Source organism: Oncorhynchus keta, chromosome 21 (genome assembly GCF_023373465.1).
Source record: "Oncorhynchus keta strain PuntledgeMale-10-30-2019 chromosome 21, Oket_V2, whole genome shotgun sequence".
Lineage (NCBI taxonomy): Eukaryota > Metazoa > Chordata > Actinopteri > Salmoniformes > Salmonidae > Oncorhynchus > Oncorhynchus keta.
The window spans coordinates 5,293,847-5,313,906 of NC_068441.1; the positions used below are offsets into that span (position 1 = coordinate 5,293,847).

Below are 20,060 nucleotides of genomic sequence, written 5' to 3' on the forward strand. Positions count from 1 at the left end.
AAATGCTGTCCTGTTGGGAATTTATTTAGACTTTCATTCCAACTCCAGTGGGTACAATGACATTACATGGCTTTGAGTCACCATGGGAACAGTGTGAATCCCTCATACCCACCCAGACCCTAGTTGGGACCGGAAGACCTCAAGGTTTTCATCCCAATCAGAAGTCAATAAGGCCGCCAATGTTCATTCTGTCTTTCCATCATCATTAAGTCTCTTTTGCCTCTTGGAAGGTTACATAATATATATTTTTTTTACAGACACACAAAAATAAGTGGGTTGAGTTACAAATGGGACACAGTAAAGACAGTTCATATATCATAGTTGCCCTGCCTGATTCTCCAGTTGTAAAACATCAACCCCTCTCACATCCCAACAAGTCCAATAGGGCAGAGGAGCGAGGAGACACTAAGGAGATCACTCTCCCAGTCCTCTCTCGGAACAAACCTGGGTGTCCCTCACTTCCCTAAATCTAACCTCAACCTTCACAAATCTGCAGTATTTTCCTGGCCATCCTTTCAGTCAGAAGACTCTCATGGGTAAGTGCAAGTCTGTCTCTTCTCCCCCGTCCATTCATGTTCCTCTGTTGGAGATGGAGGTAAAGCATCAACAACCACCTGGCCAATCAGAGCCTTTCCCCCACTCAGGGGTTGGTAATTGGCTGGTGAGCGAGAGGGATTGGACAAGAGAGTTATGGTAGGGAAGGGGGTGATGGAGGCAGGTTTAGATGCTGATAGACTGCAGGACTCTCCTCTCAGCATCGTTGAGGTGGCCAGAGAACATGCTGTAGCACGGAGAGTGGGCAAACTGGGTCAGGAAATCTGTCAGGTAGGCCTAAAAAAAACACAAAGCACAAGAACGTTTATTTAAAAAGTGAAGTTAAGACATTAAAATACAACCCCAAAACGTCACAGACCATTCAAATCTGTTCAATTTAACTTGATAAATCTCCTCAAGGACAAATAAAAAAAGCACAACCACATTTGCCCTAACTAGTCATGTTTGTGAGATCTAAATTTAAAATGAGCAGATTAGCATTACCTGGAGGTCTATCTGATATATGGGGTCCTTCAAGGCATCTAGATCCTCCTCATAGTAGTTTTCATCTGGGGGGACAAAAACTATTTGATACCTGTTAAACATGGCAGATAGAGCTACAAAACATCTGCCTGCCTAGTGCACTGATTGAGTAGACATCTGGAAGAGTCTGAGGGGGAAGTTCACCATATTTGTTGGAAGCGATGAGGTCAGAGAGAAGCTGCCCGGCCAGCCCTTCATCCTCCTCCTCCTCATCCTCTTCTTCCTCCTCCTCCCACATTCCTACTGAATCTGCAGTAACAAAAAAAAAACACTTTGGGATCAGATACAAATGGGGCCCAATTGATTTCATAATACTAAAAAACACACAGTTATCAGAGACCACATTTTCAACAGACAACACCAAGGTCATACGATTAAGAGACAGGAGGGTATTTTCCGGCCAAATAAAGACATGAGTCTGACACGGCTTTCAAAACTGCTTTCAACTCTAGGTAAGGGAATAAATACACTGAACAAAAATATATTTAAAAAACACAACAATTTCAAACATTTGACTGAGTTACAGTTCATAAGGAAATCAGTCAAATTAAATTAATTAATTAGGCCCTAATCTATGGAATTCACATGACTGGGAATACAGATATTAATGCTGGTCATAGATAGGGGCGTGGATCAGAAAACCAGTCAGTATCTGGTGTGACCACCATTTGCCTCATGCAGCGCAACACATCTCCTTCGCATAGAGTTGATCAGGCTGTTGGTTGTGGCCTGTGGAATGTTGTCCCACTCCTCTTCAATGGCTGTGCGAAGTTCCTGGATATTGGCGGGAACTGGAACACCCTGTCGTACACGTCGATCCAGAGTATGCTCAACATGTCTGGTGAGTATGCAGGCCGTGGAATAAGTGGGACATTTTTTGCTTTCAGGAATTGTGTACAGATCCTTGCGCCATGGGGCCGTGCATTATCATGCATGAGGTGATGGCGGAGGATGAATGGCGCGACAACGGGCCTCAGGATCTCATCACGGTATCTCTGCATTCAAATTGCCATCGATAAAATGCAATCGTGTTCGTTGTCCGTAGCTTATGCCTGCCCATTTTATAACCCCGCTGCCACCATGGAGCACTCTGTTCCCAACGTTGACATCAGCAAACAGCTCGTTCACACGACGCCATACACTGTCTGTCATCTGCCCGGTACATTTGAAAATGGGATTAATCAGTGAAGTGCGCACTTCTCCAGCGTGCCAGTGGCCATCGAAGGTGAGCATTTCACCACTTAAAGTCGGTTACGATCCTGGGCTGGCGTGGTTTAAACGTAGTCTGCGGTTGTGAGGCTAGTTGGACGTACTGGGGCGGCAGGGTAGCCTAGTGGTTAGAGCGTTGGGCTAGTAACCGGAAGGTTGCAAGTTCAAATCCCAGAGCGGACAAGGTACAAATCTGTCGTTCTGCCCCTGAACCAGGCAGTTAACCCACCGTTCCTAGGCCGTCATTGAAAATAAGAATTTGTTCTTAACTGACTTGCCTGGTTAAATAAAGGTAAAATAAATAAAATAAAAAAACTGGCAAATTCTCCAAAACAACATTGGAGGAGTCTTAAGGTAGAGAAATTAACATTCAAATCTCTGGCTCAAAACCTGAGAGATCTGTGGCGTTGTGATAAAACGGCACATTTTAGAGTGACCCTTTTATTTCCCCAAGCACGAGGTGCACCTGCGTAATGATCGTGCCGTTTAAAAATCAGCTTCTTGATGTGCCACAACAGTCAGGTGGATGGAATATCTTGGCAAATGAGAAATGCTCCCTAACAGGGATGTAAATACATTTGTGCACAACATTTGAGAGAAATACGCTTTTTTATGGAACATTTCTGGGGATCTTTAATTTCAGCTCATGAAACAAGGTACCAACACTTTATATGTTGCGTTTATATTTTTGTTCAGTGTATATCATTTTAAATTTGTCTGAACTATCCCCTCAAGGCCAAAGAGAGAAATTGACATGTGCGGCTGTTACATAGCTACAACGCATCACCTGGACTCCAGTCTGCTGCGGCAGCTCTGATTGCGTTGGCCTCCACCACTGATGACAGCTCATTGACAATCAACTTAAAGACCTTCACTAGCAACGGAATGTTGGTCCACTTCTCTGGTTCTGGAGAAAGTGAGACCGAGACCTTACAGCAACACAAAGATGTGCATACCATCAACGTGTAGACCACCAACAAAAACATTAACAATGAAGCAAATACATTCCTTATCATACACTAGGCCAGAGAATGGGGTGCTTATATGGAGCATTCATTCATATAGGCAATGTCATTTTCTTGGGCAAATGTATAGAATGTTTGTTGTCGCTGATTCTCTTATATTTGACTAAATGCTTAGATAAACAGCTGATGACAAAGAGGATATCTGTATTGGTCTTACTCCTGGAAGATTTGGAGCGTGTGCGGATGCCCTCGTCAGGGCCCAAGAGCTCCTCACCCTTTACGACGATGTCCTGGAGACGCTTGTCGTTTGTGTTGAGGCCGTGCTGCAGAAGCTTACACAGGGCTACCGTACTAAAACAGGGACAACACAGGAGAAGGGGAAACAAACGTCATAATCAAACAAAATAATGAATAGATTCTTAGCGTTTAACAGTTAAAATCCCTAGTAATAAAAAGGTGGAAAGGGGAGTACAGAGAGGAACACACATTTGCTTCAACGGGTGGACAACAGTCATATTCTACTTTTTCATCCATCTTGGGGAGAGTGGATGCTCCAGGGCCAACCATAAGCCCTCACCTGACTTTGCCCTCATACTGTCCATAGAAGAGGTGCTGTCGGCTCATCCACTCGGCCATGACAAACTCCAGGGCCGGTTTCCCCGTGGGGCCCGGCAGACTGCACAGGAACTCCAACAAAGGCTCCAGCTGAGAGTGGACCAGGTGGGCAAACACCATGATCAGAGACTGGGGAGAGGAGAGAGACGATCAGAGACTGGGGAGAGGAGAGAGACGATCAGAGACTGGGGAGAGGAGAGAGACGATCAGAGACTGGGGAGAGGAGTCCAATGTTAGCAGAGTCTATATGGGTGGCAAAAGAGCAATCACTGAATAACCATGATGCAAGGCGCTATACAACAGATAAAAATCAATTGAATGCTGAAAGCTTGACATTTTGACACCTCAACATCCCAGAACCCACTGAATTCCACCGATGGATTTAGAGGGGTCAGTTCCAGAGAGTGACAGACGGAGAGGTTTCGTTCTACCTGCATGACACTGAGTGTCTCGGCCTGCTGCATCTTGCTGAGGATGGCTCTGAGGATCTGGTCCAGCTGCTCTCCCAGCTCGGTACTGGCGATCAGCGTAGACACCAGGCGGCCCACGAAGGCGGCAGTGAACTCTGATGTCCGAGGGTCAAGTAGCTGGCTGACCACCTGCATCACGTACCACAGACCACTGTGGCCCTCCATGTCCCTCCATTGGCCCACCTGCTCCAGGGCCACCGACACGTACGCCCGCAGACACTCGCCACCGTTCTGAAAAGGATGGGGTTTGAGTTCATTTCCATGAATTGATATATACAGGAGAGAAATAAAATATTTAAAAAAATGTATACAAAATAGAGTTGGGATTAACATATATTTGGGCCCTTCTCAGTCTGTGTACCTGCATGGTGGTGTTGTCATCTGTGCGGAGGGTACACTGGGCCACCACAGGGAAGGCCTGACAGACCAACATCTCAGAGAGCGGGGGTTTGGTGTATCTGACCACTGTGGTCAAGATGTCTATGGCTGTCTGTCAGGGAGGTTGGGGGGGGCACAGGAGACAACTGTCAAAATATGACTGACTGGGACCCTAAAAGTTGACAGTCAATAATAGGGATGAAACCATTCACGATAAATCAGACCCCAATTCAAAAAGGTTTAAAGATACAAGTGTATTGGTCCATTGCCTGGCTACCCAGACTCCTTGCTCCGGCCAAACGCTACGCCATGCCACAGACATTAGTATACTCTCTGCAATGAGTATGAATCGGAGTACCACCCCGATCAGTCACTCAATGCAAACACATTCCGGCAGGGCCGTCTGATTGGTCCAGAAACCGATGGGTTGGGCCAGAGTCCTAACATACATAGGTAAAGCGGCGGTTAGAAAATGAGATTCTGATTGGTTAGAGAATATCCAAATCGCTGAGGACTTTGTCTTGTACAACGTCCCTTGTCACCACAAACGACTTCAATGGTTGTAGTCTCAGACTATGTATGTAGCGAACGACATGCTAAATTGTGTGTCGTCGTCAGGCTAAGTTGGTCCGGAGACAACAAACTGATCCAAATGTAGCATACTTCGGTCAGAAAATCATTTTTTTTTAAAGTAACAAATCGCCGGAACACCACTATTTTTTTTAAAACATTCTTTCTACCTTCTGAAAATACCTTCAGTTTCAAACTGCATATAACTGTGTTGATAGTCATTGATCTACAAGTCATTTTGGATGCCAAACAACCCCAGGTAATATCAGCAGCCTAGTCACACTGCGCAATCTGTCCAGCTTCGTGCACTGATCAACGCAAGGTAGGCGGCCTGTTCCTGGTCTTGCACATCTGCGCGGCACCTTCAGCAATCAAATCCTAAAATGGCTTGCACGATACTAGGAATTATTATTTGAGTGACAACCGGTGTCATTTTCTAGGTTATTGTTATCTATGTTGAAAATTGTGTTTTACCGGAATAAAAGTAAGCTACCTGAGACAACGCATCTGGCTGTACCTGCTGAACAGGACTTACAATATATTTTACTTTAAATTGTTCAGGAGTTTTGCTTTAAAACAATCAATGTATATGGTCCTTCACTCTGCGGTCCAACTCATCCAAACCATCTCATTTGGATGACTATGGCGGCCAGGTCATCTAATGAAGCACTCCATCACTCTCCTTCTTCGTCAAATAGCCTTTACACAGCCTGGAGGTGTGTTGGGTCATTGTCCTGTTGAAAAACAGATGAGTCCCACTAAGCGCAAACCAGATGGGATGGTGTATCGCTGCAGAATGCTGGTTAAGTGTGCCTTGAATTCGAAATAAAAATCACTGACAGTGTCACCAGCAAAGCACCATCACATCTATTCCTCCATTGCTTCACAGTGGGAACCACACATGTGGAGATCATCCATTCACCTACTCTGAGTCTCACAAAGACACGGCGGTTGGAAACAAAAATCTACAATTTGGACTCATCAGACCAAAAGGACAGATTTCCACTGGTCTAATGTCCATTGCTTGTGTTTCTTGGCCCAAGCAAGTCCCTTCCTCTTATTGGTGTCCTTTAGTAGTGGTTTCTTTGCAGCAATTCGACCATGAAGGCCTGATTCACTCAGTCTCCTCTGAACAGTTGATGTTGAGATGTGTCTGTTACTTGAACTCTGTGAAGCATTTATTTGGGCTGCAATTTCTGGAGGCTCCTAACTCTAATGAATTTATCATCTGCAGCAGAGGTAACTCCGGGTCTTCCTTTCCTGTGGCGGTCCTCATGAGAGCCAGATTCATGATAGCGCTTGATGGTTTTTGCGACTGCAATTGAAGCAACTTTTAAAATTCTTGACATGCTCCAGAATGACTGACCTTCATGTCTTAATGTAATGGACTGTCATTTCTCTTTGCTTATTTGAGCTGTTCTTGCCATAATATGGACTTGGTATTTTACCAAATAGGGCTATCTTGTCAAAACACAACTGACTGGCACAAATGCATTAAGAAGGAAAGAAATTCCAAATTAAATTAACCAGTCACACCTTTTAATTGAAATGCATTCCAGGTAGCTACCTTATGAAGCTGGTTGAGAGAATGCCAAGAGTGTGCAAAGCTGTCGTCAAGGCAAAGGGTTGCTACGTTGAAGAATCTAAAATACATGTTGATTTATTTAACACTTATTTGGGTTACTACATGATTTCATGTCTGTTATTTCATAGTTTTGATGTCTTAGCTATTGTTCTACACTGTAGAAATAAATTAGAACCCTTGAATGAGTAGGTGTCCAAACGTTTGACTGGTATGTACACACGCACACCTCGTCCTAATATTTATATATTTCTTAATTCCATTCTTTCACTCAGATGTGTGTGTATTGTTTGATATTACTGCACTGTTGGAGCTAGGAACAAGCATTCCACTACACGCGCAGTAACATCCGCTAAATAGGTGTATGCGACCAATCAAATTTGATTTTGGATTGAATATACGTTTCAAATGGAAGGCAAACAGAACGTCATCGGTAGCACCATAGACTCCACTGATCAGCCAGAACAAGCTCAATAACTCAATACGTGGACACACTCCTACTGAATATGCATTCACCTGGATAGTGAGTAGGCTTATGCAATCTTAAAATTGACCCAGTTCATCAAATACAACTATTACCTTTATGTTATGCAGTTAGATTTTTTTATATATTTTTTTTTTAAATATTTTTTTTTTCAAATATATTGTTTGATTTAAAAACGTATGCATACATGGCCATCTCTGGGAAATGTTACACAAAATGTCACATTTGATAATATTGAATATCAGCCATCGGCCCTAGAAAATCCATATCGGTTTTTCTCTTAGGAGTGCCAAGCAGAGATGCAGCGGGCCCCATTTTAACAGTCTTTGGTATGACTTCGCCAGGGATCGAACTCCCCACCTTCCAATCTCAGAGCGGACACTCACCACAAGGCTACTGAGTTGGTCTTGACGCATAATGCTGATGTAAAAGTCAGGACTTCCACACAGTGGACTTACTGCACACAGGCCAAAGGGGATCTTGTCAGGGGGGGCCTGCATAATGCTGACCAGGGTGGGGATGAGGCGCATCTGCATGGGTCCCTGGCAAGCCTCGATTTGGGCCAGCTCCTTAAAGATGTCCTGGGCCAGAGACCCCACCACTGAGTCTGGGGAGAGGACAGGAGAGTTAGATATGGTGGCACAAGTTTTCATTTGAAAGGTTGGGATAGATGTAAGCCATACGGTAATACCTCAAAAATCGGTCTATCGGACTCAATTAGGAACTAAATGAGTGCCAACTGCCAAGGTTAGTTACCTACCGTTACTATACTGGAGGAAGATGGCGATGGTGAGGGGGCAGATCTTGTTCTCTGCGCTGGTGGTGAAGGCTGGGTCCACGGTGGAGACGATACACAGGGTCTCCATGACCAGGGTGAGAACCTCAGAGCTGAACTGGGCTGCCAGCTGCACCAGCCCGTCCAGAACAGCAGGCAGGAACGGCTGCAGCACGTGGGTACTCTGTGACAGCTTCAGCTGGTCACAGTACCTGAGAAGAGCACACGTACGCACACATTTACCACCAGCATACATACACACTTACTGTGATGGTGTTGTTGTTTTTGCTGTAAGGCTAGTTGGGTGACAAACTCGAGAGGCATGTATCCATCCATCTATGACATTACTGCTTTTACTTGATCTAGCTGATTGTTATTATGACTGGAGGGAAAGACGCTCTAGCTGCTCTGTACAGCATGTGTGAACTACAGAAGTTGAAGCTTTCTTAAACTCCACTCAAAAACAAAAAAACTGTTGGTATCCCCCCCCATTAGTCCACTGTTGATACAGTCACTGGCCACATCATCATGACCCAAGTGACTACTTCTCGAATGTCCAATAAACTTCACTGCTGATTTATATAGCCCTTCGTACATCAGCTGATATCTCAAAGTGCTGTACAGAAATAATGATGGATTTTCCCTTTAATCTCACTCACCCCCAGATGGCGCGTACAGCTGAGATGCGGACCGAGGGGGGTTGGCTGTCGTGCAGGCCGCTGACGGTGGCTTGGAGGAACTGCTGGATGAGCTCAGGGGTCATGGCTGCTGTGAAGCGGCTGGCTGCCCAAAGGGCACGGCCCAGCAGGAACGGAGAGGCCGCTGAGGGGGGAACGAGTTAAGGGACAGGGGGTTATTATGTAGGTAGCTACATTTCAATTTGAGTCATTTAGCTCTTATCCAGAGCGACTTACAGTTAAGCTAGGTAGGCACATACTGTACCATGAGCCACGTTCAAAACTCAAGAGTACTACAATGTATGCAGGTTATAGTTTCTCCACTTCATTGATATCTTTTTTTAAATGTTTACCCCGTTTTCTCCCCAATTTCGTGGTATCCAATTGTTTAGTAGCTACTATCTTGTCTCATCGCTACCACTCCCGTACGGGCTCGGGAGAGACGAAGGTCGAAAGTCATGAGTCCTCCGATACACAACCCAACCGCACTGCTTCTTAACACAGCGCGCATCCAACCTGGAAGCCAGCCGCACCAATGTGTCAGAAGAAACACTGTGCACCTGGCAACCTTGGTTAGCGCGCACTGCACCCGGCCCGCCACAGGAGTCGCTGGTGCGCGATGAGACGAGGACATCCCTACCGGCCAAGCCCTCCCTAACCAGATGACGCCCCACGGACCGCCCCACGGACCTCCCGGTCGCGGCTGGTTACTACAGAGCCTGGGCGCGAACCCAGAGTCTGGTGGCACAGCTGGCGCTGCAGTACACCCCTCCACTTCATTGATATCTTGACCACTGTCAAACAAGAACATACAGTGCCTTCCCAAAAGTACTCAGACCCCTAGACTTTTCCCACAATGTTACATTACAGCCTTGTACTAAATATTTTAGATTTTGTTTTAAATCCTCAGCCATCTACACACAGTACCCCATAATGACAAAGCAAAAACAATTTATAAGAAAAAAAACTGAAATACCTTATTTACATAAGTATTCAGAGACTTTGCTATGAGACTCGAAATTCACCTCAGGTGCATCATGTTTCCTTTGACTATCCTTGAGATATTTCTATAAAACTTTGAGTCCACCTGTGGTAAATTCAATTGATTGGACATGATTTGGAAAGGCACACACCTGTCTGTATAAGGTCCAACAGTTGACAGTGCATGTCAGAGCAAAAACCAAGCCATCAAGTCAAAGGAATTGTCTGTAGAGACAGGATTGTGTTGAGGCAAAGATCTGGGGAAGGGTACCAAAATATTTCTGCAGCATTGAAGGTCCACAGGAACACAGTGGCCTCAAGCATTCTTAAATGGAAGCAGTTTGGAACCACCTAAACTGAGCAAACAGGGGAGAAGGGCCTTGGTCCGCGAGTTGACCAAGAACCCGATGCTCACTCTGACAGAGCTTTAGAGTTCCTTTGTGGAGATGGGAGAACCTTCCAGAAGATCGAGGTAAAGATGAACGAAGCAAAGTATAGAACGATCCTTGGTGAAAACCTGCTCCAGAGCGCTCAGGGCCTCAGACAGAACCAAAGGTTAACCTTCCAACAGGATAACGACCCTAAACACACAATCAAGACAATGCAGGAGTGGCTTTGGGACAAGTATCTGAATGTCCTTGAGTGGCCCAGACAGAGCCTGGACTTGAACCCGATCGAACATCTCTGGAGAGACCTGAAAATAGCTGTGCAGCAACGCTCCCCATCCAACCTGACAGAGCTTGAGAAGAATTGGAGAAACTCTCCAAATACAGGTGTGCCAATCTTGTAGCGTCATACCAAAGACTCGATGCTGTAATCGCTGCCAAAGGTGCTTCAAAGTACTGAGTAAAGGGTCTGATTACCTATGTAAAATGTGATATTTAAGTTATTTATTTTTAAGAAATTAGCAAAAATTGATAACCTGTTTTTGCTTTGTCATTATGGGGTATTGTATGTAGATTAATGAGGAAAAAAAACATCAATTTTAGAATCAGGCTGTAACCTAACAAAATGTTGAAAAAGTACAAATACTTCCCGAAGGCACTGTAACCAAACACTGCTGCCCAGGAGCTGAGCAAGAGATCCCAGACGGACTAACCTGCAAGGTTGAGGTCAGCCAGGATGACGTTAGCCAGGAAGCCGTGCATATCAAATTGAATCCGGCCGTTCTTCACGTTCTCTGTGATGATAGTCTTCACTGAGCCCAGAGCTAACAAACACACCTCATGGACCTTCCACCTGCAGGACGGGATAACACAGGGGTGAGGAGAGAGCAGACCTCGAGTCTGACTGCATGGTGATTGTTTAGCTATGGGGTGCATCTTAATAGTCAAGTGGTCTCCTTCTTGTCTCCTTTCCTCAGTCTGCACAGACATTAAAAAAAAAAATACCTGGACAGATGAAAGCAAATTCCTGAAAGGCATTCATTCTGATTTCACCTAGCCTGTGTTCTCAGGTCAGTGCATAGGACAAACAGGAGACAAGAAGAGGAAGCCACTAATGACTTCTGAGAGACAACCGCTGTCTATTGTCATGCAGCCGGTGTGTGTGTGTGGTCCTCGCCAGTGTTCGTTGCCACTGTTCTTGGCCTGCTCCGCTTCCTGCAGGTGTCTTGTCGCTGCCGCCACCAACGCTGCCGCACTCTCGTTCTGGAACTCTGTCGCCACAGCCTGTTGGATGAGGTGGACAGTTGAATTGAGAATTGTGACGTCTCCAAAAAGGTCACATCGACCAGAACCTACACATGGAATGGTAGCAGTCTGCGTGTGGGGGTATTATTTTATGAGGGGTTAAAACTTAGAGCCACAGAAAGGAGTGCTTCATATGGGGAAATAAGGTATCATTTCAGATTTGCCCAAACTATTAGTGTCCCACGTGAAGTTCTCACCAGGAGCAGGTCCTGGGCTGAGATCCTGACGGAGTAGGAGAAGGTATCGTCATCCTCGTCCTCTACAAACTGCTGGGGGTTGGCCGTCCACACCTTGATCTACAGAGAAATTACTACGGATGAAGAACACATACACGATACCAAATGATGTCTTTTTTTGGGGGGGACAAAAACTGATTCTCTTAAAAATGTCACACACACGGGTGAGGTTGTTTGTACCTGATCCTCAGTGATCTGCATGTAGACAATGATGTAGTAGATCAGTTCAGGCAGAGCCCTCTTCACTGTGCTCTTGAACTTGCTGTTCTCCAGCAGCGTGTGGATGAACTCAAAGACACTAAACACCAGGTTCTCAAAGCCCAGAACCTCACCTGGGAGAAAAACGCACACAAATAAATACCTCAAATCTCAACCAAGACGACTCATATCGAGATCAGCCCGTGTCACGTAGGTTGATTTCATTTATTCGACAATTGGAGAGAAAACAAAAGTACATATACAGCCAGTAAAGATGTAATGGGATAAGGACGTACTCACCGTCAGAGTCAATGAGGTCGTCTACCTCCTCTGTGTAGTTGACTTCTGTTCTGACATAAGTGCACACCCGGTTAAGGAAACCCCCATTCTCAGGACATCGACCATTCTCTACAGCTAGGTGGGCTCGCTAGCTCCCATTTAAACATTTTTTTTTTTTAAAGGTAGAGTGGAGATTATAGCTCATTAATGTGAACCAAAGGGGAATGAAGACAACGAGCTACAATAAGATGAAAGTGGAGGTCGACCAATTCATCGGAATGGCCGACATCAAGTTTTCATAACAATCGGAAATTTGTATTTTTGGACACAGATTTTTTTTTTTTGACACCGTTATTTAATCTTTATTTAACTAGGCAAGTCAGTTATGAACACATTCTTATTTTCAATGACGGCCTAGGAACGGTGAGTTAACTGCCTCATTCAGGGGCAGAACGATAGATTTTCACCTTGTCAGCTCCGGGGATCCAATCTTACAGTTAACTAGTCCAAGGCAATAACGACCTGCCTCTCTCTCGTTGCACACCACAAGGAGACTGCCTGTTAGGCGAATGCAGTAAGCCAAGGTAAGTTGCTGGTAAAACTGTGCTAACTTATCTTATAAAAAAACAATCAATCAATCATAATCACTAGTTAACTACACATGGTTGATATTATCTAGTGTATCCTGCATTGCGTATAATCTGACTGAGCATACAAGTATCTAAGTATCTGACTGAGCAGTGGTAGGCAGATGCAGGTGCGAAAACATTCATTCAAACAGCACTTTCGTGCGTTTTGCCAGCAGCTCTTCGTGGTGTGTCAAGCATTGCGCTGTTTATGACTTCAAGCCTATAAACTCCCGAGATGAGGCTGGTGTAACCGATGTGAAATGGCTGGCTAGTTAGCGTGCGCTAATAGTGTTTCAAACATCACTCGCTCTGAGCCTGTGGTTGTTTCCCTTGCTCTGCATGGGTAACGCTGCTTCGAGGGTGGTCGTTGTGTTGCTGGTTCGAGCCCAGGGAGGAGCGAGGAGAGGGACGGAAGCTATACTGTTACACTGGCAATACTAAAGTGCCTATAAGAACATCCAATAGTCAATGAAATACAAATGGTAGAGGGAATTAGTCCTATAATTCCTATAATAACTACAACCGAAAACTTCTTACCTGGGAATATTGAAGACTCATGTTAAAATGAACCACCAGCTTTCATAGGTTCTCATGTTCTGAGCAAGGAACTTAGCACATATTGCACTTTTACTTTCTTCTCCAACACTTTGTTTTTGCATTATTTAAACCAAATTGAACATGTTTCATGATTTATTTGAGGCTAAATTGCATTTATTGATGTATTATATGAAATTAAAATAAGTGTTCATTCAGTATTGTTGTAATTGTCATTATTACAAATTTAAAAAAATCGTCCGATTAATCGGTATCGGCTTTTTTTTGGGTCCTCCAATAATCGGTATCGGCGTTGAAAAATCATAATCGGTCGACTTCTAGATGAAAGAGCGGAGGACATAGTTGCATTGTGAAGGATATACAGCAGCGCTCTCTGTCAGGGTGTTCCAGACGATGGGCAGGATCTGCTGCATGGACAAAACCATGGGTTTGGGGAAGTTCTTCACTAGAGCAGTCACAGCCTGGGGACGAGGTAAAAAGGTGGAGAGGAGGATGGATCAGGACAACTGATAAGATTTGGCCTCCAGATCCCAAAACATCTGGCTGTATAGGTCCATGGGAGTATAAATCCTTCTGTGGTCATCTTCTCACCTTGAGGACCTCCATCTTGAGGCCGCTGTCTGAGGAGGGTCCATCAGGCATCTGCAGGGCCTGAATGAATGCCTCAGTGAACTGCTGCACTACGGGGAAGATCAGAGCCTTGGCCGCACCCTTCTCCAGCTCCTCTATTGCACAGATAAGGTAGGCACAGGTGGTGAAGATCTCCACGGCTCTGGAGCGGGTACGGATGCTGTAGATCTCCATCGTGGTGAAGATCTTGTACATCTCAGGCAGAATTACTGGGGCCACCAGAGGCATCTGAGTATCTGTCACCTCACGGGTAAACTCTTTGAGAAAAGGCCAGAGGGATGAAGTGAATACACGGAGCAAATAGAAACGGAGCACAAAAAGAGAGGTCAATTTGGAATTGGGGATGCGTGTGTCCTTACCTGTGAGGACCCTCATGGCCCCGTGCACTGCGCTGACGTCGCCGCTGACCAACAAGTCCATGAGAAGGGTGAAGAGCTGAGGCCAGGCTTCGGGCCAGTCCCAGTGAGCGATGGCCGACACAGCATAGGCCACACTGGACCGTACCTTACTGATGGCCTCCCTGAGACCCCCAGGCAAAAGCTCCCTGATGGCTGCCTTGGCCTGGAGAGAGAGAGAGGGGGAGAGTGAGAGAGGGGGTAATTTAGGCATCATTAGCTGTTTATTAAATCCTCCTCACTGTTTTGAAATAGCTAGCCATTGACAATGATCCATTTCAACTAGGCTAGTTGAAAGAATGACATGTCGCTTTGCTTACCCGGTCTGTGGTCTCTGGGGGCCTGAACTTCTCAGTAAGGGAACACCAGTGGGTCTCCACATACTGCTTTAGGATGACTGAGGCCAACTGAACACATACAGTATAATGAATTAATTGAATGATAGCAGTGTGAAAGAGATGCTGAGAAGAAGTCATACACCATATAACTAAAAATGTTCTGCTAACAAACCTGACGAATGGCCAGAGCTCCCTGAGTATCCACAGTTAGCTCTGAAAGGTGGACTCCAAACTCTACAACACAAATTGAGCAACATCAACACAGTGGACAGATCATCAGGCATACAGACACTCTTGGAAGCACACCAGCCATGTCATGGGGGCATGCATGCATGCATAGAACAAAATGCCCATAGGATTTGACTCATGACCGACTCATTGACAATTCTAAGCACCTTTGAACATTTGCAACCAGCACTGGAGAACTCTTCCAAAGGGTTTTATGCTCGTCAGTCGGACCCCTGCAACGACCCACCACTCTGTCCCCAGCTTTAACTGAGTGACATCAAGGTCCAGGAGACAATGTTCCATACATAGAGCAGCTCCCACGGAAAGAGGCCTGCTGGGCCCATTCTTGCTGCTGTGACACTGCAGTGGATCCTGACAGACAGCCTGCACAATCAGCCTTTTTAGCCGTGTCAGAGAGGAACGCCACAGACAAAGGCACTGTACACACTGTCCCTATATTCGCCCCCACCATATTTTGGATTAATTGGCAAACTGGTTTAGGGTAGCTACTGTACTTTATTATATAGCCAAATAAGAATATGGTAGCTAGTCATTCAACACGCATAGGATAGTAGGGTAAGGGCTTGTGGAGTATTGAGATGAAACAATGTTTTTCCGGGGGGGGTCAAATCCTTGATAATAGATTCTTCCCATCACCGGTCACCCTTCTAGAATTCCAAGTGGCAAGCAGGGCTCTGAGCTCGAAATAAGATCTCACGAATGAAAATTACTAGCTAGCTATCAAGTCTTACCAGCTGCTTATAGTCAGTTCCACCTAGCTAACTATTAGTTGCATGTATTAGTTAACTTGCCATTTTAATTGGAGGCAGTTCAAATAGATTATCCCTGGTTGAATTGATCCGCCATCATGTGTGTGGATGCTAGTTACAACAACACAGAGTGGAATCAAATTGCTGCTAAATTAGCTAGCAATCAAGAATGCTGGAGGCGGACACTCACTCACTCACTCACTCTCTCACACACACACCCACCCAGAGAGAGCTAACTAACTTGTTAGCCGCTAACTTAGCTAGTTGGGAATAGGCTAACTACACTAATTTGCGCCACTTGCTAGCCATTTGGAGAGAATCGAACATCTTATATTGTTTTATCAGAACAAGCCATCACGACAGTAATGTTTTGTCTGCTGTACAGTAGCTAGCATTTATCTTTCAATACAGACCCATCATATGCATGGAATTTATCGATCATGTCATTTCACTCTCTTGACATCAGCTGGTCTAGCAATACTAGAGTCCATGCTTAACTTACCCTCTGTCACTTCCAACACTTTTATTTGCTCCTCAGCGACTGCTCGCACTTCTTGAACCGGGGACAGGATAGCCGTTAACGTATCAATCAGGGCTTCTTTAAGTCCTTGTTGAACCAGTCCGGCAGAGGCCGACCGAGGACCCGCCGCACTCATGCCTGCCATGTTTTCACCCGCAAAGCCTGGAAGCCTGGGCAGCCCACGACAGCCGTCGTCACTAGTTAACACAGCCACCAAGGCAAAACCCCCGCATATTTCTACAATTTCTTACAATCAGATTTTTTTTAACATAACCACACTGCCTTATAACTACATGAACACCCCCAAAGCCGTTTTTTTAACGATATAGGCAATTTTGACTTTGTGATTGTGGCTGTGTCTATTAGAAACACGCTAGTCTTAATTTAAATGTAGGGTTAGGCATGATGTTAGCAATGCGGTGAAGGTTAGGTTTAAAATCAGGTTTTAATTAGATACATTTTAGAAAGGGGCGGTGTTTAGTCATAATTATGACATAGTGGCTGTATTAACTAGTGACGACCAGTCGAGGGACCAGTGGGCGGGACTTCGAAATAACTTTTTTTTCTTCCAAGATGATGCTTGGGCTTGTGATTAGCTCCATCTTTTGGCTAGGATGTGAGACAACCATTAACAAGTCAATCGGGTGTCCTCTGCCTTCAAAATAATTGTTGTTCCGAGGAACTTTGGTCTTAACTTGAGAAAGTCAACGTTAGGCAAAATAGCCAGACTGAGTATAATGAAGATTGTTGTATAATGATGACCCTATAGTGACTATTGTGATTGTGCCATATGTTTAGCTTTCACTCAATTAAACAGGCTTCTTTACACATCACATGGGATGAATGTAAATAGTTTTAAATCCTTCATCTACTTCATCTTAACAGAGGTGAATGTATTGTGTTGGAGCGCTCTAATGTTTTGAAATCAGTACAGATGAAGAAAAGGTGATCAGGGAATGAAAGTCGCTTTAGTTGCAGTCTTGTCCTCATAATACAATACTATTCAGCTGATCAAATATCTGTTTTGTTCTTTGTTCAAGTAATTGCCAGGAGAGCAACAAGACTAGTTTCATCCTCCACACTTACGTTTTAAAATTATAATAGTTCAGGCTACTGAAGAAGAGACCCGTTCCTAAATGTTGCATATTTGTGCCTGTGGCAACATGCAACAGAGACTGTTATCTACCATGAAGGCCATTTTGAAGGTTTGCTGATCTTGTTTGTCAAGCTGACAGTTGTCTGGACAAACAGATTATAACTGCCATTGATGATCATCTATACACCATCAATTCAGGACACCATAGAGCTACAGAGAGCCTTTGTCTCTGAGACTCTGTCCAAAAACAACCCCTCACCCCTCTAGTCTTGCAGTTATGAAATGAGTGGATAGACGTAAGCGACATAACCCGGAAGCTCCCCTAGACCAATCGGAAGACTAGTTGAGAATCACAGTATAATAACCTAGTTTTACACCTATCCAGTCCCTTCAGATCTGCAAACCCCAAATAGGTTAAGGACCTGGGGTTGTTTTTGGAAGAAGCCATTCTATAGCCGACCACTGGTTATAGTCAACATCTTTATATTGTTCTTTCATTTTTCATTCACCTAACACCAGCACATATGGTAAGTGAATTTACAGCTTCGATGGGGTGAACTCATTATCTACCCCGCAAACCCTCCCATCCCATTTACTCAGACAGTGTAACACTCTGCTTTTACAGCTGTAATTGAAGTCTTTGTACAAAATGTACACGAAGTACTAGACACATGGAAAAGCAACATACATTGAAAACACTCCATGTAAAAATAGAAAAAGCCAGGTGGTTTTTGGTGCTAAAATTACACTCACTTGCTGCTGCAGTGAGTTTAGGCTAGGAAAACAGAGGAGACATCAAGGTAAACATACTAAATGAACGTAATAGCTGAAACCTGGTTTCCCACCACTGTCACAGTGCCACTATTTGAAAAGGGCAAGGCTATGCCTCAAGAGTGGGGCTTGGTGTACTCTCATGTCCAAATCTGGCAAAAGTTGACAAATAAATACATAAATACTGCTATGCGCTAGTAACAGACAGAGCCATGACCGAGTATAGTCATATGGCTGAAGGTGTCCCGGTCGTTGGGGTACTGTAACTTTCCTTAATACAGAGAGGGTCCTCGTGGTTGTGATCTGGTAGTAGGGCAAGGCTGCGGCCATAAAGGAGGCTCAGTTTGAAGAATGTGGAGATGACGGAAAATAGCAGCTTTCAAAAAGAAATGGGACTGAGCCTCTGCACAAAATCTTTTTCTTCATTGTTTTAAGCAAAGAGTTTGGTTTATGTAGAAACAAGCAATGTTTTGCATTTGGATATTTGCCTCTCAATTAAAAAAAAAAAGAAGAGTTAAAGCTTTAAAAAATAAATAAAAAGATTCCCCCTCTGACAATGTAGGCTGATGTCGGTGACGAAAAGCAAAGACAGCCTGGGGAGAGCTCACAACGGAGATACTATAGACAACATATACACAGAGTGTACAAAACATTAGGAACACCTGCTCTTTCCATGACAGACTGACCAGTTGAATCCAGGTGAAAGCTTATGATCCTTTATTGATGTGACTTGTTAAATCCACATCAATCATTTTAGATGAAGGGGAGGCGACAGGTGAAAGAGAGATTTTTAAGAACTGCAATGCCGCTGGGTTTTTCACACACAGTTTCCCATGTGTACAACCATGGGCCACCACCCAAAGGACATCCAGCCAATTTGACACAACTGTGGGAAGCATTGGAGTCAACATGGGCCAGCATCCCTGTGGAATGCCTTCGACACCTTGTAGAGTCTATGCCCCTACAAATTGAGGTTGTTTTGAATGTTTGAATATGTTCTTAAGGTTTTGTACACTCCGTGTACATAAAATATACAATCTGAAATATATTTTATATATATTAAATTGTGGTAGAGTTCAATATTTTACAACATTAGGGTGGCATGTCTGCTTATTGTTCTTCTTTAAATCCTATTTTATATAAACCAGAGGAAAGTAAAGAAAAACGAATTAATAAACGAACAAACAAACGTGGGAAAATGGAAACTAAGCAACATACGGCAGCCTCGTCCCCCGACCCCACCCCTACCCAGGGTGCACCATCACATGGGGCGGCTGAGGCCTGCCTAGCTGTACAGCGCAGTGAAACATACCTTACATCTTAGCTCATTTTACACGTAGTCGTGATCAAGGCACAGGGATCTTCTACAAGTTATTTTTTTTTCAATAAAGTTGTACAAAATAATACATTTTTCAGTCTGTACAAGAATAATAGTCCAGCAGTAAAATAAAGACAGACATACTGAAAGCTCGGAGGCTGGGAGAGAGGAGAGGTGGCGGGGGAAAAGACAGGGGTGTGAAGGCGTACAGTAAGTGACGAGGGCCGGACTCTGTGTGTGTCATGTCTATCTTTTGCTTCCTCGACTTTTTCTTTCTGTTTGTTCTTTGCTGTTATTTTATCCTTATTAAATAAAACCGCTCCTATAATCCCCACATGTTGAAAATAGTTAATGTTCAAGGTGCTGGACCTGGGTAGCAGCAGGAAGGTTGGGAGAAGGGAAGGGGTGATTTGGGAGGTAGGAAACAGGAGAATCAGGGTTAAATGGTGCACAAAGGTAGATCGCACACATAGTGTACACCAACACACAATATGGGGGACCAATGAACTTAAAAGTTGACTTGTGTTTTTACAGGAATATATATATACACACATATATATATATATATATATATATATATATATATATATATATATATATATATATATATATATATATATATA

At 44.3% G+C, this 20,060-nt stretch overlaps 1 protein-coding gene across 3 annotated transcripts; it reads right to left on the minus strand.

The window, feature by feature from the left end:
• Positions 1 to 3: 3 nt before the first annotated feature.
• Positions 4 to 16,711, minus strand: LOC118399983 (importin-9-like). Of its 3 annotated transcripts, none has more exons than XM_052473250.1 (22): positions 16,235 to 16,710; positions 14,907 to 14,968; positions 14,717 to 14,803; positions 14,361 to 14,562; positions 13,963 to 14,258; positions 13,732 to 13,832; positions 12,209 to 12,267; positions 11,891 to 12,042; positions 11,672 to 11,770; positions 11,347 to 11,453; positions 10,883 to 11,022; positions 8,785 to 8,947; positions 8,111 to 8,337; positions 7,809 to 7,957; positions 4,698 to 4,826; positions 4,298 to 4,567; positions 3,829 to 3,995; positions 3,526 to 3,602; positions 3,074 to 3,193; positions 1,222 to 1,326; positions 1,039 to 1,103; positions 4 to 831 (listed from the first exon to the last, which is right to left on the minus strand). In XM_052473250.1, exons 1-22 carry the CDS (start codon positions 16,395 to 16,397, stop codon positions 721 to 723), a joined length of 3,051 nt encoding a protein of 1,016 aa, XP_052329210.1. In that variant the 5' UTR covers positions 16,398 to 16,710; the 3' UTR covers positions 4 to 720. The 3 variants fall into 3 exon arrangements, 2 of the variants coding, with proteins under 2 accessions (XP_052329210.1, XP_052329209.1); XM_052473249.1 differs by having other exon boundaries at positions 3,469 to 3,602; positions 16,235 to 16,709; XR_008074067.1 differs by lacking the exons at positions 4 to 831; positions 1,039 to 1,103 and having other exon boundaries at positions 3,074 to 3,215; positions 3,469 to 3,602; positions 16,235 to 16,711.
• Positions 16,712 to 20,060: the final 3,349 nt, after the last annotated feature.